This window comes from Ochotona curzoniae, unplaced genomic scaffold (assembly GCF_017591425.1).
Source record: "Ochotona curzoniae isolate NIBS_2020 unplaced genomic scaffold, NIBS_Ocur_1.0 contig_3520, whole genome shotgun sequence".
NCBI lineage: Eukaryota > Metazoa > Chordata > Mammalia > Lagomorpha > Ochotonidae > Ochotona > Ochotona curzoniae.
In genome coordinates, this window is record NW_024465894.1 from 11933932 (window position 1) to 11949074 (window position 15143).

Genomic DNA, 15143 nt, shown 5'->3' on the forward strand with positions numbered 1-15143 from the left:
ATCTGGTGTGATCATGGCAAGGTGACCAGAGGCAGGACCACAATTCAACCAATCGATAGCAGGTGAATTTTTAAGTTGATGTTTCTGTAAGGTCCGCACATGATAAGTCTCCAAATGGCTTCTGGCAGAATGAAGGTTGCCCACTCCTGGAGCCCAGGTCAGAACGGCATTCCTTTGTGTTGCTCAGTTAGCATTGCAGTGTGCCTGGTAATGGGAGAGGACCTGCACGTAGCTGGTTTTCCTGTGCCCTCTCCCCTCTGCCCACCCCACCCGTCCCAGGTCCAGCTGGCCCAGGTGTGGGCTGAGCCCTTCCCCACCTGCCCATGCCCCGGAAGAAAATACTGCCTGGAGGGTTTTTAAACCACTTTATTCAGGTTGGCTGGTAGTCACGATTGGATCATTTGTACAGGGATACCCTCTTCCCCCTAGGCAAAGCCCTCCCTCTACCCCAGGCCCCACTCCATCCTCGAGAGGCTGGCCAGAGGTTTGAGCCCCAAAGAAATATTTACAAGTCAGTAGGGGCAGGTGTCCCTCAAGGGGAATGGAGGGGAACTGGTAGACGGGCAGCTCTGGGGAGCTCTGGACTCCCAACAGCCCCAGCCCCTCCAGGGTGCTGGGCACGGGTCCCAAGAGGGCTGGCAGAGGGGGCTCCTAAGGGAGCCTCAGAGACCCTCGCAGGGGTCCTGCTGGTGCAAATCTCTGCATGGAGCTGGCAGGGGAGGGTCAGAGATGCCTGGTTCCCCTCTCCCTGGGGCAGGAGGGGAGGAGAGGGTCTGAGAGCAAGCTGTCAGGCCGAGCAGGACAACCCGGCCGGAGGCAGTGGCACATGGGGCTCCCCTCCCAGGACCCCTGTGAGCGACCCTGCTAAGGGGCTACCGTCCCCAGCTCTCCACCCAGGGAGGGGCCCTAGCTCTGCTCAGAAAATTCAAGTCCAAATACAGGGAGGGGTCACTCCCAGATCAGAACGGGAAACCTCAGGAAGGAGGGGGCTTGGCTGGGAGGCTCCGGTGGTGACAGCGGCAGCTCAGGACAGGACAGGAGACAAGCAGGTAAAGCAAAACATGGGACTCCACGGAAGCTGGCAGCAGAAGGAGGCGGGCATCCAGGGCTCCGGTATGGTCCCCACCCCCTGCCTCACCTTGCCAGCATCCAGAGTGGCTGCTCCCGGGAGCCCAGGACCACCTCCTCCCAGCTGAACCAGGTCCCTGCAGGGCTGGGAAGGGTGGGGGAAGGGGTGGGAGCTTACATGCTGAGCAAGGATGGAGGGCGCGGAGGGCAGCCTGGGGGCTAGGGAAGTGGCTGGCTGGCCGCAGACAGCCCCGTCCCCACGGTCCAGCAGCGCCTCTTGCACTCCAGGATGGGGCGAGGCGGGGTGGGGCAGGTGTCAGGCTAGAGGCTACAGGCCTCCTGGTCCACCGAGCGCTTTCTTAGCTCCTTGCCCGGCTTTGGGGGCGGTGGGGCGGGCGCGGCAGGAGGGGCTTCAGGCAGGTGCAGGACCGAGTTCTCGCCTGGCTGCACCCGCAGGTAGGCCTTGACCTTGTGATGCCGGGCCTTGCCATCACTGAAGTCGATGACACGGCACTCATAGGTGCCTTCGTCTGTGGGCTTCACCCGGGACAGGCGCAGCTTGTGGGAGATGTTGCTGCCCACGACCTTGACCACCTGGGGGGCAACAGAAAGACAGTGTGACCTGTCCACCTGGGCAATGGACAGAAGAGTGTGCGTCTGGCAGAGGAACACCCCTGGATGCCTTCAGGAGCCAGAGTTGCACAGCAGACAGACGAGAGGCTACTTGAGCATCCGTCAACAGAACGGAGCGTCAGCAGTGATGGGACCATGCCATGGAATATGGCACAGCAGTGAGAGTGAACTGGGGGGAGGCTCAGGAAGCCATCTCCTTGCACAACGCTCTCTGTTCATAAATACTCTCTTCTGTGTGCAGAAGTTTACGAATTGGGGCTGGGGCAGCCTTTGGCTCAGCAGTTTAGATACGGATTAGGATACACGTATCTATGCCATATGACAGGAGCTGGCGTCTGTGTCCCAGCTCCAGCTCCCACCTCCAGCTTCCCCCTGAAGTGGACCCTGGAAGACAGCAGGTGACAGCTCAAGAAATCAAGCTCCTGGAAGACGGGGTTGAGTTCTGGGCTCCTGGCTGCAGCCATCCCTGGTCATTGCATAGCAGGCATTTGGGGGATGAACTAGCAGGTGAGATATCTGTCTGTGTGCCTATCTCTCAAATAAATAGGTGACAGGGAGATTTTTATAAACAGAGAGAGCCCATTAGGCTCCTGGCAGGCACACCCTCTCCAGTGCCAGACCCGGCTGCAGCCCATGCCTTCCTGCCAGTTCTGCCACTCTCTCGGGCGAGGCGGGCGGGCGGGCGACGCTGTAGCAAGTGCACAGCGGGAGTGAATCACCTCACATCTGTTTCCCTCATGGATATTAATTATCCTTCATTTGTCAGCCCTACAAGGTGCTAATGGGGCACTAATGCCCGGCCCTAGGAGCAGCGCGTGTGGGGAGGGGGCGCTGTGTGGCCCAGCTCCACCCAAGTCCACTCCACTCCCTTGGGGCCACTGAGGCCATGACTTTCCAGCACATAGATGTGGCTTTAAGAGTAAGAGTTCCTTCCGTTAGGAGAGGAGGAGGGGAACAGGGAGCCTGGAGGGGTGCTGGGACCAGCTCTACCCCTCCCATCACCTGTACCCCAACCTCAGCTTTCTGCTGTGGGTGGGTGGGAGAGGCCAGAATCATCCATTCATTCAAAAGATGTTTTGTGAGCCCCACAGGCTGCAGGGCATACAGCTATAGACCAGCTAGACCCCAGCAACACCTGCGTGTCTAATGGAGATGCCACACAAAGGCTGAAAAAACAGGTGCATTGAGGCCCCAGGGCCTGCCCCTCTGTGCACCATCTACAGACTGGCACAGAACAGCACAGCAGAGTGGGGTCCCTCCACTCTCACCCTCACTGTGGGGCAACGGGCAGGTGCCTCGTGGTTTTACCGCAGCCACAAACAACCCCATGAGGAGGCACAGCCAGGACACCCACTGTGCGAGCAGGAAAACTGAGGTTTGGAGAGGTGAAAGGATTTTCCCAAGGCCATCTAGCTGGTGACAGACACCAGACCTTTGCCGCACCTTGGGGGAATACAGAATCACAGTTCTGTCCCATTCCCCACCTCCAACCCCCTCCTGTGTCTTATGCAAGGGCAGCCCCAAACCTCATCCTGTGGGGGCTGTACCAGCTGGTCCTGCCCCTCGGGGTGGCGGGAGCATCCAGGGTTCTGTGTGTGTACTTGGCGGCTTAGGGACCACACAGGCAACCCTCGAGCTAGTCCTGCAGTGCAGCTGGAGAGGCCACGTGGAGGGAGTCCTAGGGCAGCCTGACTGTAAATCATAATCACCTGGGCACGGGCATCGACAGGCCTGCGCAGTGCAATTAAGCACCTAATTATGCTGAAAGAGACAAGGCCAAGTCCTTGCTACAGCCAAGCGCAGCTGCCTCCCTCCCGGCCCCTTCCAGGCACTGCAGGGATGCCCTGGGGCCAGCTCTTTCCTCCCAGCCCTGCCAAGAAGATTGGTGGCACTATGGTGGCCTCTTGGCTGTTGTGCAGCCCCCTGAGTGGGGGTCACATGGTCCCTGTCCCAGGTCAGACCCTGCCCTGCAGCTCCCCAACAGCAGCCCTCCTGTCCCTCTGTGCATCCAGAGCTCAAAGCAGGGGTTTTCTAGACAGTCTAGGTCTCAGACAGCCTTGTCTGCCTGTCCGGGTCACTGTCTCAATTTTCTTCCCTCTGCAGCACAGCCCACGGGGGACTCCCGTGGATCTTCCCTGCGGCCCCTTTTCCTCGTTCCCCAGCACTGGCCTCCCCTGCACTGGCCCTGGCCTCTCATCAGGTTGTGAGTCCAGCCTCTTCCCCGCACTTCCCCACCCTTCCTCTACAACAGTCACACAGCTGTCATATGTCCCCATGAAAAACCCTCATGGCAGACAGCATCTCCTCCAGGAAGCCCACCTGGCCCCCAGGCCAACTTGAGTCTCCTCTAAGCAGCACGCCTCTTACTGATCACAGCTGTAACTTTTCTGTCTATCATGGTGATCATGGGTTTTATGCACCTCCCCCAGACCCACGTTATGTAGCTGATTCCTGGAAAGTGCTCCTCATGGCTCCTGACACAATGAGGGCTCAGTAAATGCTAGCTGCTCTATTTCAGCATTATTATTTTTATCATTATTATCCCAGACACCCATGCTCTCCACACAAACGACTCCTCCACGTGGCTCTGAGCCCTTCCCCACACTAACTTGCCCTTGTGCTGGGATAGGCACCTGAGGGTTCACAAACAGGTTTGCAAGTTTCCAGATGAGCCACAGAGCACTGTCTGTCACTTACAAAGCTGTGTCCATGGCATTCTACAGTTTCCAAAGCATTTTTCTGTTAGCCTCAGCCAGCAGCTCCCAGAGGAAAGGCAGATGTAGGGAGGCTGCCAAGTGCCGACCCCATGGCTCCTACTGGCTGCAGGACAAAGACTCTGAGGCAGACCTTCCCAAGCAAGGTCAGTGTGAGACCCGGACTTGATTTGAGGGCTCACAGAGCCCTCCTGGGACTAGACTCCTGGAAGCCCTTAGCACTTCCTCACCATGAAGTGGAGACTCGCGGGTTCCTAGGTCTGCTCACTGCTCAGCCTGCAGAATGCACGGTCAGATCCACACCATGTTTTTCAGATCAAATTAGGACCCAGCAGTTAGAGTGAGCACCCTAATCACCATGGAGATGCTGCCTGTTCAGCTGCCCCCTGTGGATACACAGCTTGGATCCCCCAAGGTCCATGATGTCTAGTGGCATCACCCGTGCACACACATGTCTGTGACTTGGTCTGGGTCCATGTGCATATGACAGTCACTTGAAAAAATATTTACTGGGCATCTACTTGGTGCCAGGCTCTGTGCTGGGCTCTGGAGATGTTAACAGTGGACTGACCAGGTACAGTCCCAGCCCCCACCTCAGGGGCAGGAAGGCATGAAGCCGACACACAAGTGGGCAATCAGCCACAGGGAGAGGCTATGGACACTGGCTGAGCACAGCCTGCAGGGCAGACTCCCAGAGCTGAGCTCTGAAATGAGAGAAAGGGGAGCTGGTTCTGATGCAGAAGGACTGGTCTGTGTCAGGGCTTGCAGGTGGGAAATAGCAAGGAGCAGACAGGCTGCCGGGGTTGGGAGGGGGAGGAGAGCAGGGGTAGCCTGGCTGCCCCACCTGTAAAATGGATGTGTGCTCAACCCTTCCTATAATGGAGGCTGTGATGACATGCTTTGGTACATTAGAAGGGGGAGATGGCCTGGAAGAGAAGCTGAGCCTTTTCGCCAGCCTGCAGGAGCCCAGGTCTCCACTCACAGGTGCATCTGTCTCTGAGAGCAGTCCTTCATGGGGTGCTGTCTGCAGGAGGAGCTGGGCCTGGGCCTGAACATTTCCTAATATGTCCCCTCCTCCACCAGTGCCCTGGCTGGTGCCGGAATAGCAGGTGCACCTGGTGGGGGAGCGATGACGATGCAATCACACGGACATATGAGTTTCTGTAACTAACTAGCACGTGCACATCCCCTTGCAAGGAGCCCAGCAGCCCAGACTTCTAATCCTGTAAGCCAATTAGATCGTTCTTAGTCTGAGCTACTCCTTAAACCCCAAACAAAATCACAGCAGGGAGTTGGGATGAAGACATGTGTGTGTGTGTGTGTGTGTGTGTGTGTGTATGCATGTGAATGTATGCATGTCTCTTCCTACCAGAGCTTACCCAGTGGGTGTTTGGGCAAGTGATGGAACTTTAGACCTGGTATGATTTGCAGACCATGTTCATTTCAAGTGGACTGGTAGCTGCCTGGAGCTGGACACAGCTTATGTGGCCAGACCCCCACCTGCATCACAAGCTACACAGCACCAGTGATGCTGAGAAGGTGGGCCTCTGTTCTTGCCTCCTCCCTGCTCTTGCAGGAGCAGTCGTAGGAGCCTTCACTCTGCTCCTCTGATTCCTAAGTCTGCAACCCCAGGTCCCCTGGTACCCTATCTCTATACCACAATCTCTGGATTGGTTCTGCTGTATGCCTGTGTCTAACTGGCCCTGGGTTCCTGAGTTCACTCACAAATCCTTGAAACAACTTGAAAGAACCAAACACAACACACACACACACACACACACACACACACACACACACACACACACACACACACACACACCCTGTGCTCCCAAGGGCACCTGCTTTTACCAGCAGTTCACTGTAGCCTTGCGCCTGGCTGATACAGCCCCATGCACAAATCCAGCCTGCTCCCACCTCCTGCCTCCCTGAGGGCTGGCTATGGGTACTCCCACCCCAAAAGTCCCTGAACTCACCCAAGCTCTGGTGCCGCCCAGAGACCAAGACCTCAGTAACCCCACTTGGTCTTGGGGTGACCTCTGGCAAGTGTCTGACTCCTGGCCCCTTCGTGCCCCATCTGTGGGATGGGTGAGTACTGCGCCCGTCCCATAGAGCCAAGCTCTCAGTGGCCTAGCCCATCCTGGAGTCCCCATCTCCCCCTGGAGGCCAGGTCATCATTTCCCCTTCCCCTTTTCTTCTCCTCCTTTCCCCTTTTCTTCTCCTCCATCTCCTGACCCAAGCTCCCTACTGACCTGGATTGACCAAATCTCCTGCCCCCTTCCTCATTTTTTGTTTTTAAGTTTCTGCTGTATTCTCCATTAAAGTCCAGCAAGGCAGACATTGTCAAAACTGCCTAATCTTCTACCTCCTTCTGCCTTTATCCCCTATGGGCGCTGGTTCATGTCCCGGCTGCTCTACTTCTCATCCAGTTGCCTGCTTGTGGTCTGGTTACACAGCAGAAAAATGGCCCCAAACCTTGGGATCCACACCTGCATGGGAGACCCAAAAGAAGCTCCTGGTTCCTGGGTTTGGATTAGCTCAACTCTGGGCCATTGCGGCCATTTGGGAGTGAACCGGCAGATGAAAGATCTATTTTTCTTTCTCTGTGTAAATCTAGCTTTCCAATAAAAATAAATCTTAAAAAAAAATACTCACACTTATTTTGGTGGCGTCCTTCCCTGTGTCCTCCTGCTGAGATGCCTTTAGCTGGTGGGAGAGTGAAGGGGAGAGACAGAGCAGAGACAAGGTGTTAGCACAGTAAGAGTGGGGGTGGGGCCAAGGAAGACTATAAACGGTGCCACTGGGGACAGGAGCCTGGAATTGGACCCCTCAGCTCTCTGTGTCTACTCAGAGGACAGTGGGGCCGGGGTCAGGACAAAAGAAGCTAAAATAGACACAAGGAAACACAACTGTAGGTGTGTGAGCCGGTGAAAATCTAAGAGCTTACTGGATTTGTCCCCTGGAGGCATGTCTGTAAAGCTGCTGTGTGCTGCCAGCATTCATGCACATGACCATGAATGTATGCTTGGGATGGGTACTGTTGGGGCCCAGCCCACATACTATGCTCCTGCAAGCTGACCTTGCAGCTGCAAACACCTGCACCTCTCTCTGCAGCCATCAGAGGATCGGAGTCCTGTGAGGCCACCTCCAGGAGCTGGACAGGCCACAGTGTCCTTGTGTGTGCCAGTGGCTTGCTCCTAAGCACGGAGGGCATGTAGCAGCCTGGTGCAGTGTGTATGTGAATGTGTGTACCTACCTGTGTTCACAGATGCCCGAAAGGTGGGTATGCAAGTGCTTGCATATTCCATGTATTTTAGATGGAGTGCCTCCAAATCAACTTAGAGACAATGTCAGGTGTGAGTAGATTACCGGGGAGGTGGCCTCAGGAAAATGTAATGGAAAGAGACAGGAAGGGTGGGAAGCTGGGCATGGGAGGCGTTTGTTTACCCAGCAGTTCCCACTGCAGGCAGCTGGAGCTCGGTCCCTCTCCGTGCTGGACATGGCTGGGAAAGGGAGCAGAACACTCCTCAGTCACACCAGCGGAGGGACGAGGGAGCTGGTGGGTTTACCCCCCGACACCTTGTCAGTTTTGGGTTGGCTCCTAACTCCTCTTGTTTGTTCTGCCAGCAGCTGCAGGCTCTACTGTGTGTGGAATAAACCCTTAGTACGAGCTGCAGGCACAGACAGCGGGCAGGGGTGTGGTACACACAGGCAGGACGCACACACAGCTCACAGCCCCTCAGCGTCTCCCAGGGCAGTACCTGGTTGGAGGCCCACGCTTGCTTGTCGGTCCAGTCGCGATGGCTCCGCACGTACCACCACTGGATCTCCAGCGAGTAGGAGGGGGAGCCGCTGCCCCGGAAGGAGCAAGCCAGCTCCACATCCTCGCCTGTCCGTGCTGTCATGTCGTGGGGCGTCTCTGTGAACAGGGCTGTGCAGGAGACAAAGGAGCAGTTGTCCCACAGTCAGCAAAGCAGGCGTCAGGGTCAGGGAGGTGCAAGCAGCGGGGCCAGCCAAAGGGTTAGAGGGAGGGGCGGGGCAGGTGGTGCTGGCCTGGGTCCAGACGCGCACCTGGGGAGATAGGCCAGTAGCAGCTGGCAAGAGATCTTGGGCTCTGGATGCCACAAAAACAGCTGGGCCTCTGCGGGGGGTGACAGAAGCTAGGAGGCCAGGGAGGGGGGCTGCCAATTTCATCACTTCTAGATTCTTCTAGCCCAATGCCCAAGAATCCCCCATCCTCCATCACTCGGTTATTCCCAGACCTGTGCAGCATCTTGATCAAGCTTGATTGCACCTGCTCCTTCCCCTGCCCAGAGCCCTCCCACTGTACCCAGTGGAGAACTTGGACTCCTGCCCGGGTCCTGCCAGGTGAAGCTTCAGACCCTCTTGCCCCAATCAGTTTCCGGTCTGATCTGTGAGCAGACCCCTTTGATCCACCTAGGCCTTGTGTATGGCCATAGTGTCCACCATTTGCCACCACTTTGAGAGTGGGTACAAAGTAAGCAGAGGTCCCTGCCCTCTCAGGGTACCCCCAATTTCCAGTGTCCCTAAGACCCAACACAGAAGCCCCACCCCATCTGTTGCTCCATCATATCACCAGGTAACACAAAAACACAAGGCCCTACTTCCTCTGGACCAGCCCCTCCCCAGCTTGTTCTGTTTTAGTCTTCTTCCTAATGTTCCTCTCTTGGCAAGAGAGCTGACGCCACTCCGCTTCCCTCACTGGAAACAGCAGGTGCACAGGTCACTCAGGAACTGTTAGCCCCTTCCACTCCCTTCTGCTCTCAACCAGGTGGGCAGAAGGGCAACATATTGACCCCAGGGGTTCCTTCTCGCCTCCATCTGTCTCTGCTCAGTTCAGTCAGGACAAGATGGAGAGCACTGTCCAGGGCAGGGAGATGGCCTCTTCCCTGTCTCATCCTCTTGCCCCAACAGCCTCAGGGTTCTGGTTGCTGGGCACTGGGGAAGCTCCTCCAGGCTCTCTGCCCTTACTGATCAGCTTGGAGCGGGGGCCCCACATGGAGCCTCCACCAAACAGCAAGTGTCTGGGCCCCAGAAAGTGTGAAGCACCCCCGACCCCAAGATCAAAGTTTGCACATTGTCCCACGGGACCTCCCCAGGCTTATCCTAACCACCTCATGGACTCTGCATCCCTTCCCAAAACCCAGCACCCTAAGTCACCCCTCCTTTCCAACATGGTCAGAACTGACACAGACCATTTTGGGATGAGATGGGACAAGGACTGAGCCAATGCAGTGGTCGCATATACCTGCTGAACACTTGACATGGACCCGAGTTTCTGATTCCATTTCAGTTTAACTCATGTGCGTGTCAATGGGAACAGCCATGTGTAGGTCATGGCATATGTAACATACCCATCGGCGTGCTGTCTGCCTGCCCTTCCTGGAGTCAAGAGATGATGGGTGCCTGTCCGGTCCATTGACAGGTTCCCAGTAACCAGAACAGCCTCGGCAGAGGACAAGCCCACGAGAAGTGCTTTGTGGCTAAATGGATGGTTGCAGGTATGAATAGAGATGATGGGCAGCAGTGAAGAGGGGCTAGTGCCAAGGGACCTCAACCCTTAAAGCCTTCTCTGACACCTGTGTTGCAAAATGCAGCAGGGCCATGGAGAAGCAGTTGGAGGGAGCCATGGTTCCTTGCCCCTGATGCCAGGTTCTGCCTTGGTGCCTATCCCTCTGCCGAGCACCTGTGCCAAGAGAAGTTGGAGGGCCCGGCATGATGGCTCAGTGGCTGAATCTTTGCCCTGCACACACCGGGATCTTATATGGGAGCCAGTTCGCACCCCTGCTGCTCCACTTCCCTCCAGCTCTTTGCTGTGGCCTGGGAAAGCAGTAGAGGATAGTCCAAGTGTGGGACTTGTGTGGGAGACCAGGAAGAAGCTTCTGGCTCCTGGCTTCTGATCAGTTCAACTCAGGCCATTGCAGCTAATTGTGGAGTGAGTCAGCAGACAGAAGATCTTTCTGTCTCTCCTTCTCTCTGTAAATCTTATCTGCCTTTAAAATAAAAACAAATAAATCTTAAAAGAGAGAGAGAGAAAGAGAAGTGGGAGAAGGAAAAGTCCCCTTGCTGGATCTGAGACAGTGGCACAGACATGGCCAGACCCCCTAGTGCCACTGCCTGAGCCATCAAAACCAGAGAATGCCCGCCCTGAGCCAGGGGCCAGGCCTTTCTGGGCCCTCTTCAGCCCTGGATGGCTGAGCCAGGCAGGGGCCAGACCAGAGAGGGGGCTCAAGACTGCACCCCAGTCCTTCCCAGGACCACGCCTGGCAACAGAACATGGGGAGCAGTTCATGCGGGTGCCAGGAATGGCGGGGGGGGGGGGACTAGGGCTGTCCTGGTAGAGGCTCTGCCAGATGACCTGTGGAGAAGCCCAGCCTCCTTCTGTCCCTGCTCTGCCCACAGGTCCAAGGTTGCCTGGACACCCGGCCCCGGGACCCACCCGCTCCTTGCACTCCTAGTGAAGGCTGGGGTGGGGAATCGGTAGACGCAGGATCTGGTTCCAGCTGTCCCAGCAGGCAGGGCTCAGTGAGGTCTAACCCCAAGTCTCTGCCAGGGCCTCCCAACCCCTAAGAGAACAGAACCCTGGAGCCTGATGCGGCCATTCCGCACAGGAAGCCCAGGTGGGGGCTTCTCGTGGCATGGCCAGCAGAATCAGAAACGGAGCAATGCTGCCCAGAGGCACCACAGAACATTCCATCCTCTGGTTGTCGCATGAGACAGAGTGAGAAGAAAAACCTGGTAAGACTAATCTTAATAATGCATTTTTAACCCACGATATAAAAAAATTATTATTTCACCATGTACTAAGCAGCACTAATGAGACATCTTACATTCTTTTTTGCGCGGAGTCTCTGAATCAGGAGTGGCTTTCACATGCTCACAGAACACCTCCATCTAGGCCAGCCACACCCCCAGGGCTTGGGGCCACCGAGGCGGTCATCCTAGCAGGTGGTAAAGGGCTGCTTTGGTCCCCTGTGGCCCGGCACAGCAGAGTCAAAACTTGAACCTGAGTCCAAACTCTTCCCAGGAGATTGGGATCCTTTTCATTCACAAAACTTTTTTTTTTTTTTTCACAAGGAATAGTCCCCACGTGGGTCCTGGGGCAGGCAGGACAATCTGCTTCACACCGAGTGCTAAGACCTAGACAGGCCCAGGCAATCCAGGAAGACTTCCTGCAAGAGGTGTTGTACCCCACCACCACTTCCACCCTACAGGGCAGGGAGGGTCTTTGTTCAGAGCTGGGACTTTGGGAGCCAGAATGGTTAGGCTCTCCCTCCACCCCATTGTGGGGCTCCTGTCCCAGGAAGCCCCTGCTGTTTCAGGCTCCAACAGAGACTTGCGGTGGAGAGCTCCCCTGAGGATCCCACTAGCTCTAATTTAGGGGACACAGGGCAAGCAGGAAACTGGGACTGGGGTCACTTGATGTGTTCCCATTCATAACTAGCAGAAGGGCCTGTCCAGGCTCCGCCCCACACAGCCCTGTCCAAGGTCTCTCCCTAGAAGCCTGCACAGGTGAAAAGGCAGCCCTTTAACGGCAGACCTGGCCTGAAGGGGGAGAATCCAGACCTGCTGTGTGACCTTGGGAGAACTGCTCATCTCTTGGGGCCTCAGAGTGCTCCTCTGGACCAAGGAGGTTAACCCTGCTGGTTCTGAGAGCTCCAGCGGCCCAGAGCCTTCTACATCTGGGGAAGGGAAGAATCTGGGAAGGCTTCAGAGAGGAGGTGGCACATAAGCCAAACCTTGAAGGATAGTGGAGCTATGTGCACCTGGCAACAGAAAGCGTGGGAGCCAAGATGGGAAGGAGGCAGGTCAGAGAGCTTTGTGTCTTAATAAATTCCACTTTATATGCTGAGCACCTGCTGCCTGCCCGTCTCAGATACTCTTAAATCTACAGCTGCCTGACAGATGGGGAAGGCAAGGTACAGGCATGGTCATACCAAGTTGCCCCTGAACCCAGGTCTGCCCAGCAGCTGCAACCAGGAACCACAAGTCTGCGAGCCCCCATTGGGATGTGGTCTGAAGGACCAGGCCCAGCTCAGCCAGAGATGCCACCTCCTGCATCCTTCTCACCTGCCAGGACCCACGGGGCTCAGTTCCTCTCTTCTGCACTGCAAGTGGACAGCCCTACCTCACCCACCCAACTCAGCCGAGTGAGTGAGATCGCCACTTCAACCCCCAGAGCTGCAAGGGCACAGGTGCGTGTTTCGATGGTTGTGATGACAATGACGAGGTTGATGATGATGAGACAATCATCATCATCATCTCTAAGAAACCCAGGCTGCCTGCCTGGCACCAGCCATGGAATTCAACTCTTAACCCCCATTTCCTCGTGCTCTGGCCAAGCAGGGGTGACCATCGCTGGCCCCATTCTGCCACAGAGGAAATCCACAGTTAAGCTGAAGTCAAATTCTGGAGTCTACAGCAGAGCACTCCTCTCTCTGACCCAATGAAAACCACCCCTGCACAGCCTCCATCCTGGTCCTGCCCCTGCCCCATGTCCAAGTTAGCATCCACTGCCAGGCTCAGGAGAATTCCCCCACAGTCCCTGAACCAGCAGCCTGCGTGCAGTCATTCCCCAGGGGGCTGGGAGTCATTAGAGACTTGGAGAAGGACGCTGTCATCCTCTCCAGCCCCAGGGCCCGAGTGAGCTGGGCTGGCCTCCCTGGAAAAACAATTAAACCCACTCCACAAATTAGGATTCCACTGGGGAAGCCAAAGGGGCTTGATTGGATGCCATACCTTCTTCTCTTCTGCTTTTAATTAGAAGAACGATGGCGTAATTACCCCCTGGGCATCAGCTCTGCGGTCCTGGGCAGAGCCACTGGGTCCAACTTCTGGGATAGGTGGGTGGTGACCTGCAGACCAGACCAGGGTCCTCCTGCCCCCCCCCCTCCCAGGCATGGGGACACACACACACAGTAAGGCTTTTGCCTCCCAGCCAGCCTGGGCTCCATCCAGTTAGGCCTCTCCTACTTCCTGGGAAACCCAGTGTATCTGAAAAAGGGGAGGATGAGGGGGCAATGAAAGGGACCCAGGAAGTGGGCCACACCTCCTTCCTGCACACGCTCAGCGTGCTCAGTCAATAGCACTCCTTCCTTGCTTGCATCTTCCAGCTCAGCGATCCTGTCCTCCCCAGAAAGACTTCTGAAAAAGATTTATGTATTTACTTGGAAGGCAGACACACACACACACACACACACACACACACACACACACACACACACACACACACACACACACAATCTACCCACTGGTTCACTGTTTAAATGCCAGTGACAGGGCTGAGCCAAACTAAAACCAAGAGCCAAGAATTCCATCCTGGTCTCCCATGTGGGTGCACGGGCCCAACCCCTTGAGCCATCTTCCACTGCCTTCCTAGGCATGTTAGCAGCGAGCTGGATGGGGAGTGTACCATCTTAGACTTGAACTCAAGCACTCCAGAGAGATTTTTAAAGATGCTTCCTTATTGCCTCCTCAGCTTACGCAGTGGGCGCCACATCTGCATGTCGGTCATGCCTGGATCCTGGGGCCTCTCATCCATCAGTCCAGCGCCTGCTCCTCCTCTCCAGCCTCCAGGGCTCTGCCGCCACCCCCCCGCCCCCGCCTCCGAAGCCAGCAGGACTTCCACAGGCCTGACAGCTGCAGCCCCAGCCCAGCCCCTGCCCAGCCCCAGCCCCCTCAGTCTCCCAGCCTGGCTCCTCCCTGCACCTGCCCCTCCCAGACCCTCAGCTCCACTCCTACATCTCCTTTCCCTCCCTGCTTTTCCAATCTTCACATCTCTAGTGGGAGGCTGCCTGCTGCGGGAAGCTGGGAGAGCCGGCATCCCTCATTCTCTGTCAGTCTCTGCCAGATCAAGGGCAGGGCGGGCACTGTGGTGCAGCACATGAAGCCTCTGCCTGGCATCCCCACGTGGGTTCTCGTTCGAGTCCCAGCTGCTCCACTTCTGATCCAGCTCTCTGCTTATGGCTTCAAAAATCAGCAGAGAATGGTCCAAGTGCCTGGGTCCCTGTGGGAGATCCAGAAGAAGCACCAGGCCCTGGCTCTGGCCGTTATGGTCATTTAGGGAGTGAACCAGCATATGGGAGATCCTTCTCTCTGTGTCTCCCCATCTCTGTAAGTCTGCTTTTCAAATATAATTTTTAAAATTAAAAAAAAAAACAACCAACCAGGGCTCTCTGTGGGGACTGGTGGCAGGGCCAGTTCCTCATCAGGAAAGCCACTCTCAGAAGGGAGGCAGCAGGGCAGGGGCCAAGAGAATCAAGTGGTCTTACTGTTCCCCTAGCCTGGTTCCCACTTTGCACAGACACCCCTGCCCCAAATCGCTGAGGACCCACAGACAAGCAAAGTTTGGCCAATGCATAGTGGAGAATTCTGCAGCCTCGAAAAGGAAGGACTCCTGCTTGGGCTCCAGCGATGATGGACCTTGACAGTGTGGGACCAGGAGGGATTTGCTGTGCGCCTGCAGAGACATGAGTGCTGCAGGACTGGGCTCCTGCGAGAGCCTGTGGCCGTCAGGTGCACAGGGGCAGAGGGCACACGGCAGTCACCAGGGGCCGGAAGGAGCAGGTGAGAGTGGGGTCACCGTCCCCACCATCCATGGGAACAATGAAGACTAACTGGTGATGCCTGCGTGAGGCCCTGCAGGGGCCCAATGCCATGGGTCTTCACACTTGAACGTGGGCGTAGCAATAAGTAAACATTACAGGCATT

At 56.3% G+C, this 15143-nt stretch overlaps 1 protein-coding gene across 1 annotated transcript in view; it reads right to left on the reverse strand.

Annotated features, from left to right (window-relative positions):
* Nucleotides 1-430: 430 nt before the first annotated feature.
* Nucleotides 431-15143, reverse strand: part of VSTM2L (V-set and transmembrane domain containing 2 like) — a 30292-nt gene continuing 15579 nt past the window's right edge. Inside the window, exons 2-4 of the mRNA XM_040981109.1 lie at nt 8174-8343; nt 7068-7118; nt 431-1662 (exon numbers count right to left, since the gene is read on the reverse strand). Coding sequence (XP_040837043.1) covers nt 1390-1662; nt 7068-7118; nt 8174-8343 — 494 coding nt within the window. The 3' untranslated portion in view covers nt 431-1389. The remainder of the gene's footprint in view (nt 1663-7067; nt 7119-8173; nt 8344-15143) is intronic.